The sequence below is a fragment of the Xenopus tropicalis genome, chromosome 5, assembly GCF_000004195.4.
Source record: "Xenopus tropicalis strain Nigerian chromosome 5, UCB_Xtro_10.0, whole genome shotgun sequence".
NCBI classification, from domain to species: Eukaryota; Metazoa; Chordata; class Amphibia; order Anura; family Pipidae; genus Xenopus; species Xenopus tropicalis.
In genome coordinates, this window is record NC_030681.2 from 109,542,489 (window position 1) to 109,559,304 (window position 16,816).

Sequence of the window (16,816 nt, forward strand, 5' to 3'; positions counted from 1 at the left end):
TTTCCTTTGAACGTGCACAGAACAAAATTCTATTGATAGAATGAGAGGCTGAAAGACAGGGTACATAGAGTAAGTACTATTTGCAATACTTACGTATTTTGTTGTTTTCAGCATTACACTAATTGTAATTTTTCACTTGTTTTGATTACCTATTCTTTAGCTAAAGTTAACAATGTTCTGTCAAGGTTTACTGCTACAACGTCTCTTGACATTTCAATAAATGTATTAATTCCATCATTTGAAATTCCAGGGTGCTCAAAATTACAAGTCACATCTACCTATATACAACATAATCTAAGACATTGCATGATCTATTATCATTAAACAGGCCAAAGCCATAAGACGTTGGTATGATGTTTGTGAGCATGTTGGTGGGGATGGTTACTTGGGGTGCTCCTGTGTAGTTTGGGAGGTTGATAAATATGATCTAAAGGAAACTAGGTTTTCTGTGCAGTGTATCCTAGAGAAAACACAGGGCAAGAGATTGGGGTTTGTGGGAAAGTACTGCAGTATGTCTCTTTAAGCAAACATGTATTGACCTACATTGGGTAAATATAAATTTGCCGAGTGTATTTGTTTTGTTATATTGTGCTTTTATTTTCCTTGCTACAGCACCAGCATTAGATGTGGATTGGCAAAGCAACAACACATTTGCATCATGCAGTACAGATATGTGCATCCATGTCTGTAAACTTGGCCAAGATAGGCCAATAAAAACATTCCAGGGACACACAGTAAGTACCATTTACAATACTTACAGTATTCTGTTGTTCTCAGCATTACACTAATTGTCATTTTTCACTGGTTTAGAGTACCTATTCTTGATCCAAAGTTAGCTATGTTGTTTCATTTGAAATTTATATTTTTTTTTCCTAGAATGAAGTAAATGCAATAAAGTGGGATCCTACTGGTAACCTCCTGGCATCGTGCTCTGATGACATGACATTAAAGGTGCATTGCCAACTAAGATAAATAGCTGGGATCTTGATATCAATCATGTTTGGGTCTTTTATTATGCGTGTAACATCCCTAAAGATTTAGATAGCTGGGAAATTCCTACAGATCATAATTATGGATACACTAGAGCAAGGATTGTGTTGTGTAATTGCTAAAATACAAATATAACATACTGCCTATTTAATTTACATTAAATGTCACATAGCTTGGGGGATAATAATGAATTTTTAGGTTTTTTTTCTACTGTTAGAAAATAGAACAGCAATGATGCCAATAGAATGATTAAAAGCACTGCTCCTTATTTGCTAACTTTTCTGTTTCTGCAATATAGATATGGAGTATGAAGCACGACACTTGTGTTCATGATTTGCAAGCGCACAACAAAGAGATATATACTATTAAATGGAGTCCTACTGGGCCGGGAACAAACAATCCAAATGCTAACCTAATGCTAGCAAGGTAAATTATACTTTCAGGCTCCCAAAATTTGACACTTATCCAGTGAGAAATTACAGTACATTTGATGTTCCTTTATTTTGCAGTGCTTCATTTGATTCTACAGTTCGGTTGTGGGATGTAGACAGAGGAATCTGCATTCATACGCTGACTAAACATCAGGAGCCCGTGTACAGTGTAGCCTTTAGTCCAGATGGCCGTTACTTGGCCAGTGGTTCATTTGACAAATGTGTACACATTTGGAATACACAGGTATGCACAGCATTGTCTATTTTTTATTTTATAGCTCTATTTTTTTTAACATTTGTTTTATGATGACAGGAAAATCAACAATTTGCAGTTAGTTTTCTCTCTCGTCTAGGGGGACACAGGGACCATGGGGTAAAGGGTCCCTCCCATCAGGAGGCAGGACACTGATGACATCAGAACTGAAGACCCTCCTACTCACCCTTTATCCCCTGCTGCCTCTTAAAGGCGCCAGTTTTTTCAGTGTCCTTCATACAGGAGGTTGGACTGGCCTCTATGAGGCCCAACAGGAATTCTTTGGTCAGTAGATAGTACTGACACCCGGGGTGTAGCTTTGTCAGACCTAGTCTGTTCAATATAGGCAAGCCCCCGACGCGGGATACCCAAGTTTCCCAACCCCCTTGCGGGGACCGCGTTACAAGAAGCCTGACAGCGGCGCCCTCACAGGGCAGGTTTGCAGGCTGGCGACAAGGACCCGAACCTCTATGCTCGGGACCTACCGCCATATCACCAACGAGCCAGTAAGCTCCCCACACAGCGCAGCGCTACTCGGCGCGCCGGCACCTAGAAGTGGCGTCACGCGCCCGGAAGCCGACTCTCGCGCACAGTGAGGAGAGCTGCAACACAGTTTCGCGCCATAACTACACTGACGCGGTGCGCAGACAGGACTGCAGGCTCTCCTACTCTGCTATTAACAAGACGCTCCGGTCTGTGAGTAACGCCGAAGCTGCCGAGCATTCTCTCAGCATGGCAGAAGGCAGGGGAGACCTATTTTCTAGGGGGGGCAAACACCATAATCCGGTGGCTACCTTTTTTGCATGCACTAAATGTCTAACTAAGTTCAGGGAGGGCCAAGCTGAACCGCTCTGCTCTACCTGCGGCCCTACTCAGGCACACAACCCTGGCACATTAACCCTGTCACAGGTTGGGGTGAACCCTGAGGGTACATCACAAGGGCCCTCTGCCAGGGACATTCTAGAACCCCAGAGGCCTTCTGAGGCACCAGATTGGGCAATCTCTCTTTCTCAATCTCTATCCAGCCTGCAGTGTATACCCCACCTGGCATCCTCACTTGATAGGATGCTTTCCAAGATGGCTTCTACCTCTGACGCCATGCCCAAGCGCAAACGGCCTTGTCTGACTGACAAATCCCTTAAGGGATCTTCCACACTCCCCTCCTCTGATGAGGATATTAGTGACGGGGAAATAGTTTCCTCCCCAGCGGGCTCTGACTCCAGTGAGGGAGACAATACGGCAGACACAGCACCCGGGGTAGATAGCCTCATTAGGGCAGTCCTTGAAACCCTAAACATTCAGGAAGACCCCACGCAGAAAAAGCCTTCCACACTATTTAAAAGACAACGCAAGTCACCTGCAACATTTCCAGCCCATGAACAATTACAAAACTTAATTCTTGAGGAGTGGAAATTTCTGGATAGAAAATTTCAGGTTACAAAACACTTTGCTAGACAGTATCCATTCCCTAAAGAGTCAATAGATAAATGGTGCTCCCCCCCAGCGGTAGATGCACCAGTATCTAGACTATCCAAGATTACTGCTCTCCCAGTTCCAGATGCCTCCGCATTCAAGGACCCTACCGACAAAAGAATGGAAGGCCTTCTTAAAGGAACAGTAACACTAAAAAATAAAAATGTTTTAAAATAAATAAAATATAATGTACTGCTGCCCTGCACTGGTAAAAGTTGTGTTTTGCTTCAGAAAGACTACTATAGTTAATAGAAATAGCTGCTGTGTAGCCATGGGGGCAGCCATTTAAATTGAAAAAAGGAGAAAAGGCACAGGTTACATAAGAAGATAACAGATAAACTGTGTAGAATACAATGGGAATCTATGCTACTTATCTGTTATCTGCTTAATAACCTGTGCCTTTTCTCCTTTTTTCAATTTAAATGGCTGCCCCCATGGCTACACAGCAGGGTATTTATATAAACTGTAGTAGTGTTTATGAAGCAAACACAGAACTTTTACCAGTGCAGGGCAATAATACATAATATATTAATTATTTTTATACACTTTAATTTTTTTGGTGTTACTGTTCCTTTAAGGCCAATTTCCTGTCTACCGGGTCAGCAATGCGACCTATTCTAGCTTCTGCATGGGTCAGCCGGGCAGTCGAGACATGGTCCAGTTCCCTAGTGCAAGCTATTCAGGATGATAGTCCCAAGGACACTATCCTCCAACTGGCTTCATACATCCAGGAAGCCAACCAGTTTCTAGCAGACGCCTCCCTTGACGCGGCTAGAGTTATAGCAAGAGCATCAGCACTCTCAGTGGCTATAAGAAGAGCCCTCTGGTTAAAGCTTTGGTCGGCCGACCTTAGTTCCAAAAAATCCCTAATATCCATTCCATTTCAGGGTCAGAGACTATTTGGTGATGAACTGGACAAAATAATTTCTCAGGCTACCGGGGGCAAAAGTACGCTTTTACCCCAAAACAAACCCAAGTCTACATTCACTCAGAGGAAGGGACAGCCATTTCGGAACCAGGGGTTTCGTAACTTCAGATCCAGCCCACAATCCAACTCCCAGTCTACCTCAAAGAACCGTTTCTCCAACAAGGGAAAATCTCCATGGCAACCCCGCAGACACCTACCCAAGAAGACGGGGGATAAGACCACCTCCGCATGACTACATTCGGACGACCTCGGACACAAACGCCATAGGAGGTCGCCTTCGGTGTTTTGCAGAAACTTGGTCGAAACTCATAGACGACACCTGGGTAGTAGAGGCCATATCAACAGGATACCAATTAGAATTTCATCACTCCCCTCCAAGACATTTTTTCATGTCAAGAATACCAACTCCAGACCTGAAGAGACAGGCTTTCCTATCCATAATAGACTCTCTGCGCGAGACGGGAGTCATCATCCCAGTCCCGTCACATCAGAGATTTCAAGGGTTTTATTCGAACCTTTTTATTGTGCCAAAGAAAGACGGATCCTTTCGCCCAATTCTGGACTTAAAGCTTCTAAACAAATATGTTGTCTACCACAAGTTCAAAATGGAATCAGTCCGCTCCATAATTCGGGCGTTGTAACCAGGAGACTTTTTAGCCTCCCTGGACATAAGAGATGCATATCTACCTATTTTTCCGCCTCACCAACAATTCGTAAGATTTGCATTCCGCAATTACCACTATCAGTTTGTTGCTCTGCCTTTTGGACTGTCATCGGCACCAAGAGTCTTTACGAAAATCATGTCCTCCATGGCGGCCTATCTACGCGTTCGGGGTGTTTTCATAATGCCTTACTTGGACGATCTCCTCATCAAAGCAAGATCCAAAGACCTAGCGTAACAGAACATACAGATATCCATCCAGAGCCTTCAAATGTTCGGGTGGTCAATCAACATTCGCAAGTCATTCCTTGTACCCAGCCAGACTATGCCGTTCCTGGGATTACTGTTCCACACAACAGCACAGAAGGTATTTCTACCACAAGACAAACAACTCAAGATCCAAGGATCCATCAGACTTCTCCAATCATCAGCACATCCAACAGTCCAGACCTGCATGCGGGTGCTAAGACTGATGGTATCCACCATAGAAGCGGTAGCCTTTGCTCAACTCCACTTCCGGCCACTACAGACGCCATGACAGTTCCTTGGCGATTCAGACTAGCCTACGTGTTTCCTCCTCTTCCCATGTTACCACGGGTACTGCGAAAGATCACCAGAGAACCAGTCACAGTGATCCTAGTGGCACCCTGCTGGCCCAGGAGATCCTGGTATTCAAATCTACTAGATCTATCACTGGAACCTCCGATTCCACTTCCATCATCCCCTCATCTACTTGCTCAGGGACCACTCTTTCACCCCAATCCTCAGCTATTCGCCTTAATGGGATGGCTCTTGAGGCGGCAATACTGAGACATAAAGGTTTTTCGGAGGAAGTAATTTTGACCATGATTAAAGCACGCAAACCAACTACTTCCAAGATATACCACCGAACATGGGAATGTTACAGAGCTTGGTGTGAAAAGGAGGAACTTCTGTTTCCGGAATTCAGATTAGCGTGGGTGCTACAGTTTCTACAAGAGGGACTCCAAAAAGGACTCAAACTAGGGTCGTTAAAGGCTCAGGTATCAGCCTTGTCGGTTCTATTCCAGGAACGATTGGCCCTCAAGGACGATGTCCGGACCTTTCTGCAAGGGGTATCTCGAGTATCTCCCCATTCAGGCACCCAGTGCCCCCCTGGGACCTCAATCTTGTGCTATCGGTGCTTCTAGATGCACCATTCGAACCACTGAAGGAGGTGGGAATGGAATTTCTCACATGGAAGACTGTATTTCTGATTGCAATTTCATCAGCCAGAAGAATATCTGAGTTGAGCGCATTGTCCTGCGCAGAACCATTTCTGAACTTTCACGAGGATAGGGCAGTACTTCGTACGGTTCCAGAGTTCCTTCCCAAGGTTGTGTCTTCATTCCATATCAACACTGAGATTGTACTACCATCATTCTGCAATAATCCAAAGAATGAGAAGGAAGCCAGATTGCATAGACTGGATGTGGTAAGAACCCTTAAGGTATATGTTTCTCGGACAAGACCTATTCGGAAGACAGAGACTCTCTTCATAATACCCTCAGGAGCACATAAGGGGCTTCCTGCCACAAAAACCACAATTGCTCGCTGGATAAAGGAGACAGTGAGACACGCATATCTGGTGCGGAAGAAGGTACCTCCAATAAAACTCAGAGCCCATTCCACTAGAGCAATCGGAGCCTCTTGGGCACATAGAAATGCGGCCACAGCTGAGCAGGTATGTAGAGCGGCCACTTAGTCCTCTCCACACACGTTTACGAAGTTTTACCATTTCAATACTTACCTGTCTGCAGAAGCAGCCTTCGGCCGAAAGGTGCTCCAGGCAGTAGTTTTCTAAATCATCAGAGTTCTTCCCTCCCTACTATGGGTGGCTTTGTTACGTCCCCATGGTCCCTGTGTCCCCCTAGACGTGAGAGAAAAGGAGGTTTATGTACTTACCGTTACAGCCTTTTCTCTCCAGTCGTAAGGGGGACACAGGGCTTCCCTCCCCGAACTCTTGTTCTATAGTTATGTCTTCTACCAGGTTGAGAGAAGTTATAGAGTTCTCAGTTACTTGTTACAAACTGGCGCCTTTCAGAGGCAGCAGGGGATAAAGGGTGAGTAGGAGGGTCTTCAGTTCTGATGTCATCAGTGTCCTGCCTCCTGATGGGAGGGACCCTTTACCCCATGGTCCCTGTGTCCCCCTTACGACTGGAGAGAAAGGGCTTTAACGGTAAGTACATAAACCTCCTCTTTTTTTTTGCCTTTTTTTTTATTATTATTTAGCTTTTTGTTTAGCAGCTTTCCAGTTTAGAATTTCAGCAGCTATCTGGTTAGGGTCCAATTTAACCTAGCAACTAGGCAGTGGTTTGAAAGAGGGACGGGTATATGAATAGAGGAGGGCCAAGATAAGTACTGAAAACTAACAATAAAGATAACATTGTAGCCTCACAGAGGAATAGTTTTTTTGGATGCCAGGGTTAGCTGGAAAGAGTCAGAAGAGGAAGGCAAATAATTCAGAAACTATACCAAAAAAAAAATGAAGACCAATTGAAAATTTGCCTATGAATAGCCCATTCTATACATACTAAAAGTTAACCTGAAGGTGAACTACCTCTTTAAAAATCTAGAATGGGAAATGCTTTTATTATATTATGGTCTATATTTATCTCTCTATTGGTATTTTCTGTTAACCAAAAGGAAGCAAAATGTATGCACATATCACTTTTTAGCCATGTTAATGTTACCTTAAACATATGTTCTGTATGGGATGCAGCTATGGGAACACAGACAACCTCTTCTCAATTCTAAATCTCTAAATACAAATTACCTGCATGTAGATATAGACTTTTAAGATTCAATCCGTATTTAAGAGGAAAAAAAAACTACCGTATATACTCTAGTATAAGCCGAGTTTTACAGCACTCAAAATGTGCTAAAAAAGGAATCCTCAGCTTATACTCGAAGCAACTAATTTTGTTAAATAAAAATTATCATACCATGAAGCAGGCAAGTACACATGCATGTCGCACCCCCACGTCACACGTAGCGCCGCCTGGCCCGGGCACTGCAGGACTACTCATCACAGTGGCGGGTTTAGGTATCAGGAAGTGGTTATAAATAAATAATGAAACAAATATTCCCTAGTGCACTAACTATTCGGTTTCAAGTAAAAACGAGTGATCGGTAGAAAAGAAAAAGGAGATGATGTTTTACAACTCGTCACAGCGGCGGATCCTGCGCCCGAGCCTCGGCCAAGCATGCATACACGGCGCTTCTCATTCGTGCGACTGGGGGGGGGGGTGCACGCGGCGCTGGGGTGACGGAACTGCCGCTGTAACGAGTTGTAAAACATCACAACTGTTTCTTTTTTTTCACTCCTGTTCTGTCTTCTACCGATCACTCGTTTTTGCTTGAAACCCGAATAGTTAGTGGCAGGTTTTTAATTTGGTGCGTCTCGTTCGTGCGTTGGGGAGGGGTGCGCACGGCTCGCTCGGGCGCCGGATCCGCCGATGTGACGAGTAGTACTGCAGTGCCCGGGCAGGGTCTGGCCGGCGCTACGTGTGACGTGCGGCAGTACGGGGGGGGGGGGGGGGGTGCGACAGCGGTGCATGCATGAAATGTCTTTACCTGTCTGCTACATGGTATGATCATTTTTATTTAATAAAATTAAAAACCAGGATTATTTAATTATTCAGTTAACTCAAATTGTTATATTGTGGGTTATACTGTGGCAATACTGTGGGTTATACCGGGTGCCTGTGCCTGTGTGTAGTTGTGTATGTGTGTGGTGCCGGTTGCCTGTGTGCAAAAATGTTGCAATTAAATTGAGATATTAACCTGTACAACCTTGCATATGGTTATCTTATGTTGGATGTGCCTCATTTTCCAGCCCATACCTTGTGTTTATTAATATGGTAGTCATGTAAGCACTTGTGAGTGTCCTTTTATTAAATAATTTGATTATTGAAACTTAGCAGTAGCGGCTGCATTTCCCACCTTAGGCTTATACTCGAGTCAATAAGTTTTTCCAGTTTTCTTAGGTAAAATTAGGTACCTCGGCTTATACTCGAGTATATACGGTAACTTTTTCTTCTGTTTCTCGCCTTTTTTTTGTAGACGGGTGCATTAGTTCACAGCTATCGGGGAACAGGGGGTATTTTTGAGGTGTGTTGGAATGCAGCAGGGGACAAAGTTGGAGCAAGTGCATCAGATGGTTCAGTAAGTATGAAAACATTTTTTATATGTTAACATGCATTAAGGTCTGTTATACACTTTCAGGCAAGAGAATCCCGTTGCTTAGAACTTGGTTACTATTAACCACCACAGTATTACTAAGTTGATAACAATGTCAGGTACAGGTATGGGACCTGTTATCCAGAATGCTTGGGACCTGGGGTTTTCCAGATAAGGGATCTTTACGTAGTTTGGATCTCCATAACTTAAGTCTGCTAAAAATCATTTAAATATTGATATGGCCATTCTGTAATTGGGAACTTTCTGGATAACGGGTTTCCGGATAAGGGATCCCATACCTGTACTGAGCTAATAATTTACAACCTTTCCTATCACTACACATAGCTCTGTGACACTATCCACACTGATAAGGCCAAAAACGTCAAAACTCCAGGTGTAAAATCAAGGGAAATCATTTGTAACTCTAAGCTGTCATAGTACAGTGAGCATTTTTATGCTTTGATTTCTGAATCTTGACTCCACTGATTCCCTGCCTTTATGTTCTTTTTTTTTTTTTTTTTAAGGAATTGCACTACTGCTTGAAATAAATACATTTCAAATAAATGTAAAATTGTCCTTTTAATAGCTGTTGTAAATTTATTTTTCTTTATTTTTCTTTATATGTATATATTGATATGTTTGTGTGTGTGCATATTGCTATAGATAAGCAAGATGCAGCATGTATTCTGTTTGCATTGTATTCCGTGCATCAGGTTGGTTTCTTCTGTTTTTTAACAGGTTTGTGTATTAGACCTACGAAAATAGCGCTACTGGTTGGAAGCCATGGACCGACTATGAATGTGTACATAGCCAAAATGACTGTCCCTGACCCATGTACTGCTATAGTCCCACTTAACCATGGCCAGTCCACTTCAGCCAAACCGAAATCAAAACCTATACATAGATATTTAAAGTTAAAAACAAATCCCTGCAAAATGTTGCACCTCAAGAGGACAGAGATCTATCACAACTAATGAATATATGCGCTGGAAACGGGTTTCTCTAGAATATCGTCTGGAAAAAATTCCGAAGAGCATTGATCATTAAACAGAACAGATATACCAGACACAGGAGATGGTGAACATTCTCTACATCCCGCATTTTTTTTATTTTTCAAATTCCAGCTTCAGTATCCAGCGACCCATTGTTTTATTTTTAAATCACTTTGCCTTTACAGATCTTGGGCTATTTACTTGAGCAATAGTTTTGTTCTTGGCTTTGAAACATGTTATTTTATAGGGGGTGGGGAAAATTCTCTTATGACTGCATATAATACTTTGTTTTTCTTTTCATTCTCTTTTACCTCCTTGGTCTACCACTGCTCCATTTCTTACAGATGAAAATTGATTGCCTGGACTCAGTACAGGCAATAATGGTTTAAATCATTTAAATATTGCCTGTAAAAAATACAGTCACATAAAAAAAAAAAAACACAAAAAAAAACACAAAAACAGAGGTAACATTCTGTTTATTTTCTGGTGACGTGGCTGGATGTTTATTTGGGACGTAAATCTGCCAAACCTGAAGGGCACAAAAATAAAGATCAGACAGCAGGCACTGACGTGTCTCTTGTTTGTTTAGACCATAAACACAAATTGGTTTTGTTGTGCACTATTGTGATAGGAGCATTTTTTTTTTTTTGTGAGTAAGGGGCTTTTATTCCATTTAAAAACACATGAGAATTCACTGAGCTATACTACAGAGAAGTGTAACCTTGACAAAACATGTAAACAAATTACAGTGTTAAGAAGATCTTATGTTATTCTCCTATTCCAATGCTTTTATATACCTGTATCTGTAACACAGCAGAGGGGAGGACAGGTGGTTTCCTACTTCAGATTTACTCTGTTTTAGAGCACATTGGGCAGTTTTAAAGGAACAGTAACACCAAAAAATGAAAGTGTATAAAAGTAACTAAAATATAATGTGCTGCTGCCCTGCACTGGTAAAAGTTGTGTGTTTGCTTCAGAAAGTCTACTATAAAGTCTACTATAATTTATATAAATAAGCTGCTATGTAGCCATGGAGGCAGCCATTCAAAGCAGAAAAGGCACAGGCACATAGCAGATAACAGATAAAACACTATTGTATTCTACAGGACTTATGTGTTATCTGCTATGTAACCTGTGCCTTTTCTCCTTTTTTAGAGCTTGAATGGCTGCCCCCGTGGCTACACAGCAGCTTATTATATAAATTATAGTAGTGTTACTGTAGCAAACACACCAGTTTGACCAGTGCAGGGCAACAATGCATTATATTTTTATTACTTTAAAGCTCTTTCATTTTTTGGTGTTACTGTTCCTTTAAGGTCGTAAGATCTTTTTTTTTATTTAGCCCAAACGCACTGCACCGATACAGCTCTCATTGACTCCTCAAATCACTTTCACTTGCACAGTCACTTGCAGGTGATTCAGTGGGGGCAAGCATCCCAAATGAATCCACCTTCCCATTATCCATACACTTCCCACTTCATCCAAGTTTCAATGTTCATGAATGTTTTTAGGCATTTTCTGAATCTGCAACCTTTCTCCAGAAAATAGCAAGAGACAAAGTACTGAGGACTGTCATAGAAGAATCAATGTAGTTATGGCACACTCGAGATTATCGTCACAATGCAAATTGACACGTTTTGAGGTGCCTTACAGGGCATGTCCACCTTTAGGGGAGTCAATACAGTACAATAGTATGTGCCTACGTAAGTATTCTTGCACTTTGATTTTATTGGCTTGTTCTCATTATATTTAATCCAGTGCTTACTGGATTACAGGCTTCAGCAGCAGTATTAGTTGAACCCCTCTTGAAAGATTCACCAGTGTATAGTCAAGAGCTTTACACTGGTAAATTCTTCATGAGGGACTTAGCTTAAAGCTTTTATTGGATCAAGTAGATTGCTAATTTAATGAATAATATAAGTCCTAGTTCAAAAAAAGTAGTTGTTTAGGCACTTACTGTTGCATTGCATATTGATCCATAAAGATGATGGCACATGGACAGATTAGTCACCCGTGATAAATCTGCTACTATGGGTGAATATGCCTCCGGTGGGAAAACATATGTGTCACTTCATTTTTCCAAAGTTTCCTAGAGTGGACTTCGGGCGATGAAACGACATGTAAGTTTTCCCACCGGAAATTTACATTGCCATCTGCGGTAGCGCCTTTTTTTTAAGGGCCGATAAATCTCTTCGAGTGCCATGGCCCTAAAGGTGAACTTTCCCTTGATCAGTAGAGATTACATTTTATTGTTCTCAGCCAGTTCTCTGCATTTTGCCTTAGTACATTTTCTGTGGGTTTGGCTCAAAGCAAAAACAAAAAAAATGCACTGCCTGTCTAAAGGCTTAAGAACAATGGCAAACATGATGTTTTGTAGACAACAAAATGCAAGGAATTTTCTAAAATTGCGTCCCTACAACTATAACAGAAATACGAATTGTATAAATACAGCATTTTCTGGTTGTTTTTTTAGGCCACATTTGGTTAAATGGGCCATAATAAGTATCCTTGTGAGTTCTTTCTATTTTGTTGCAGTAGAAATGAAGCTGCTCTGGTGCAACATCATGCTATTGTTCTTAAACTCCTGGAGGCAGCACAGACTGTTCATGGCGTACTATATATCCAGCAATACTTTTCAGTTTTTCATCGTTTGACTCTGTTTACTATAGTAGTAACTGTTTTTCTTTTTTTCCAATTTGTTACACTCTTTGGTTAAAACATCAAATACATTCTCACCTTGTGATTCAAAGTTAAAAGCTAAATTGTATTTTGCGCTGGGAAATAGTATAGTGTTTGGGATGATTTTAATCTGAAGCCCAGTGAACTCCATAATTATATGTTAATATTTCTCTGTAGGTAAAGCCAAGTAAATTCCTTTGGTTTTAGGGACATTTTGTAATATCGATGAAGTTTGGGGAGTCTTCATAATAGGCCAACATGATAATCAATGTACCTTTTATGTCCAGGTATCTTGCCTTTACAAGATTGGTAACTTGCTCCAATTCAATTGTCTCCCATGGCTCTCTTGACAGTGTTTTGTTTTACTTTTTTTGCTCAGTTTTTTCCTGTTGTACGTTTATTTGAATTGTTACCAATGTTGCTTTTTTTTTTTTTTTTTTTTAATGCAGTTTTTCAGTTTTGAGAGAACATACGGTGTTCGGAATATCTAACAATTGAGTTATGCTAAAAGGCCGTGCTTTTGAGTTTCTCGATAGAAAGGAAATCTGTGCAATAATAGAGGATAGAATGTGCTCCCAGGTATAGACAAATGTTGTGAACATTTATTATTAAAAAAAAAAAAAAAAAAAAAATATTCATTAGAAGAGTCACATTGTCCTTTTCTAAGAGATTTTTTTTTTTTTTCTTGGATATTTTTTTTTCTTCCTTTGGATTTTAAACTAGACTGATTTTAAATCAACACGCCAGATGTAAAACAACGGTTCAGTTCAACCCACTATTAAAGAAAGAAAAATTATCATAAAAATAATATAAACAGCAAAATCCTATTAAAAAAACATTTATTTTGTTATATTGTTGAAACACACTTTACTGTTACCTCCAAATCTTCAGCTTTTTTTTTTGTTTTGTTTTTTTCCAACGTCCCTAATAGTTCCGATTTTACTTGGAATGCAAACATCTGTGTTCTTACTGTCCACGTCCTGCGATGGTGCTTTTATTTGCCAGTGATTTAGACAGGTCCATCAGGATTGTGTTTCTGCACAATGCTCGGGGATATGAGACCTTACAGTTTCTACTTTGTCCATCCCTTGATGTCGGGATTTACTGATTGGTCTGAGGTATGTGCGCAAGCTCATTTCAGACAGCAAAACAATATTAGGCAACTTTTAAGGTCTTCACACAGTGTTGACTATTTTGTAAGTAAAAGAAAATTCTGTGAGCCTACCAACAGCACTGGAGTTATATACGTCTACATCATTTCTACTGTCTTTCAAATTAAATTTACAAATGTAAAAACATGAACCAGCCCATGGCAGTTTTTTGTACTTGTTAAATACTTTCATTGGTTTTCATGGTTTGTCTAACAACGATGACTTTTTGGTGTTCTGTACTGTCCTGGACCATGTTAATTACACTTTATGATGTGTTTTTGGTTCTACATCATAATAAGTTGCCCTGATTTCCCTCACCCCCCCCCCCTTATACTTGTTTTGACACATTTTCTGTTGCAGTTATCCTTTGCATTGTATTGCTCTGACAACTGTAATTTGAATCAGATCTGAAAGAGGTCCAGAATAAAATATATTTTGATATTATGCTGTCTATTGTGTTTTTAACCATCTTACATTTCTCTGTATCTCTCTAGGATATATTCTTCCTCTTTATATCCAGAAATATATTTTTTAAAAATATATACCTATGTATATCCTTGCAAATGTATATAGACATTTAAACATTGAATTAATAACAAATCTGCAATCAAATGTTGTCCTGTTACTGTTTTATTTGAAAGCACTGAAACACAACAAATTTCAACTTTGTCTTTCATATTAAATCCCCACATTTTTTTTATAGTCCCCTCTTGCAGCAGTAACAGAGAAAAATGTACCCTCTTTTTTTGATATAAACTCATTTAGTTGTTGTGCTTGTATTAAAAAAGAAAAACTTGAAAAAAAGGGACAACACAGACATACATACTTGATTTCCCAGATCTCTTTGCCTGGTAAAACAATTGGTGTGGGAATGCATTGGGTTGTCTTTGACAAACAGAATAGCAAGTTTGATTTTTTTTTTTAATGTTTCAGAGCATTTACTTAGTATAATTTCAGTAGATTCTATATTAACTAAAAGGTTGTTCTGTACTGTTTTTTCTAGACAGGACTGGGAGAAGAGCACTAATAACTTTCCATTCATGATTTTTCTATAGGGACATTACAGTGACCATGGGGAAACAGTAACTCACATAGGAAATACCTTAACTCCTTGTTGATGCAGTGCTCTCCCGACCCGTATTTACCTGCAGGGCCAGATGATCGGATCAGCCTGATATCTCCCAGCTCTGGGCGGGTATATTGGGGAAAGATCAGCTGGGCCATTTTTATTTTGTCATATATCAACTTAACTCGTTCTGGGTTTTAAAAAAAAAAAAAAAAGGGGTACAGTGACTCCCAGGATAAAATGTCACAGTTGCCCACAATGCAAAACGACACCTTAAGCCACCACATTGAAATGCTCCATGACTATCAGGATAAAGGGCACACTAACAGCCAACGACAAGTGGGCAGGGCAAGCCATCTCTCGTCTTGCTGCTGGGCACACTTCTCTTTTAAAGGAGTGATCTACACTTTGGAAAAGTTCCCAGGAATCCTGTCAGTGCAGTTTTATGCCTGTCAAAGCTTAATGTGATTTCTGTGGAGAGGTGGATACGGTCTGTTATTTCTGAATGAATGAGAACAGAACAAGGTAAAGGATATTTAGAGTTTTGCATAATAGTAACGTTCCCAACACCAAACATCTTCAAGGACAAAGCCATGAATTGTTTAAAAACCATTACGTTTCCATAATTTACTTCCATCTTGCAATGCTGCATAAAAAAAACATACATTAATTAAAACATGTTAATGCAAAATGCAAGTTAGGTTTAAGATTTTCTTTTTAATCTGAAACCTGAATTTCCCATTGTACAATAATAACATTGCCTGCATTTTGCATTTTTGCATCTCTCTCTGCTCTAGCGTTTACAAACTGTTTATGCAACATTGTAACTGTCCATAGACTTCATCTAGAGAGTTAACTCTTGCTTTTATTTCACAAGACTTTGCAATTTGCTATTTCTTATTGATACGCACATTGAATCTTTCATTACCATGGGAAGTCTTGGTGTATTTTCTGTAAATTGCACACAAATCACTTAAACTATTGGTTGTCACTCAATCCATGATCCCCTTTAGTAATGCAAATACTCTTCCTACAGTAGTATAAAGTAATTATAAGGTAAATGAGTGGTTCTAATCAATATTTGGGTTGCCAAGCTGATTGACTTAATTCAGGTGTCCTAAAAACAAGTTCAGAAGCAATGGGTGATATGCAGAGTTAGCAGGCAAAAATAAATACCCTTTTTTATTTATCATATTAATGTCACAGGGGGTTATGTAATAAAAGGCACTAAGTTTGCCCAGGAGCAGTAATTTTAGCAACCAATCAGTAGGAAGAATTTACTGGTCACATGTTTAAAAGCAATCATCTTATTGGTTGCTATTGATTACTGCTCCTGTGCAAACATAGTGCCTTTTATTACATATGGGGTACAGCTTTCTTATTATTAGTCTGGATTAGTCTCAGATATGAAAGAGTAGGACATAATGTTGTCTTTTGTGTCACTAGCCTTTGGGATGTTCAGATAAAAGGATTACTTTGATGGTAAATGAGATTCATCTGGCACTAACTGATTGACATGACTTTTGCTATCCAGAAGAGAAAAGTCTGCTTGCCTAAAGGATTTTGACCGAAAAAACATTTATCGGTTGCTTAAAAGGGGCTCTACATCACTTTGACATATTTTAACCCCTTTGCTACTGATTGCAGTGCTAAAAGCAGGTGGTTCCTTTATAAAGGAAATGTTTGTTAGGGCAGGGTTTGCATAGGTGTGGGGTCACTTACATTGTAGTCCTGGTGCAGATCCAATGCTAAAGGATTCCACCTTTTGGGATAGTTATAACATTCAGGAACAGTATTGTGATCTCATGTACCAGATTTTACTAATTCACATAGAAAACGCCACTGCAAAGAAGAGATAAGAATTGCCTAAATAACTAAAAAAAGATCAATGCTGAGTTATTATAACAATAATGAAAAACAATGGCAAAGTTTCTCATTTTTAAAGTTGTAATGTATAATCTTAATGAAATTGTGCCATTTCACTTGAAGGGG

At 40.1% G+C, this 16,816-nt stretch overlaps 1 protein-coding gene across 6 annotated transcripts in view; it reads left to right on the top strand.

The window, feature by feature from the left end:
• The window catches only part of tbl1xr1 (transducin (beta)-like 1 X-linked receptor 1), an 80,227-nt gene extending 69,700 nt beyond the window's left edge, over nt 1-10,527 (top strand). For 5 of the 6 annotated variants that reach the window (XM_018093915.2, XM_018093916.2, XM_012963063.3 and 2 more), the window contains 6 exons: nt 613-734; nt 877-951; nt 1,289-1,416; nt 1,500-1,665; nt 8,820-8,921; nt 9,675-10,527. In XM_018093915.2, the coding sequence (XP_017949404.1) occupies nt 613-734; nt 877-951; nt 1,289-1,416; nt 1,500-1,665; nt 8,820-8,921; nt 9,675-9,701 (620 nt within the window). In that variant the 3' untranslated portion in view covers nt 9,702-10,527. 6 annotated transcript variants of the gene reach the window in all.
• The last annotated feature ends 6,289 nt before the right edge of the window (nt 10,528-16,816 follow it).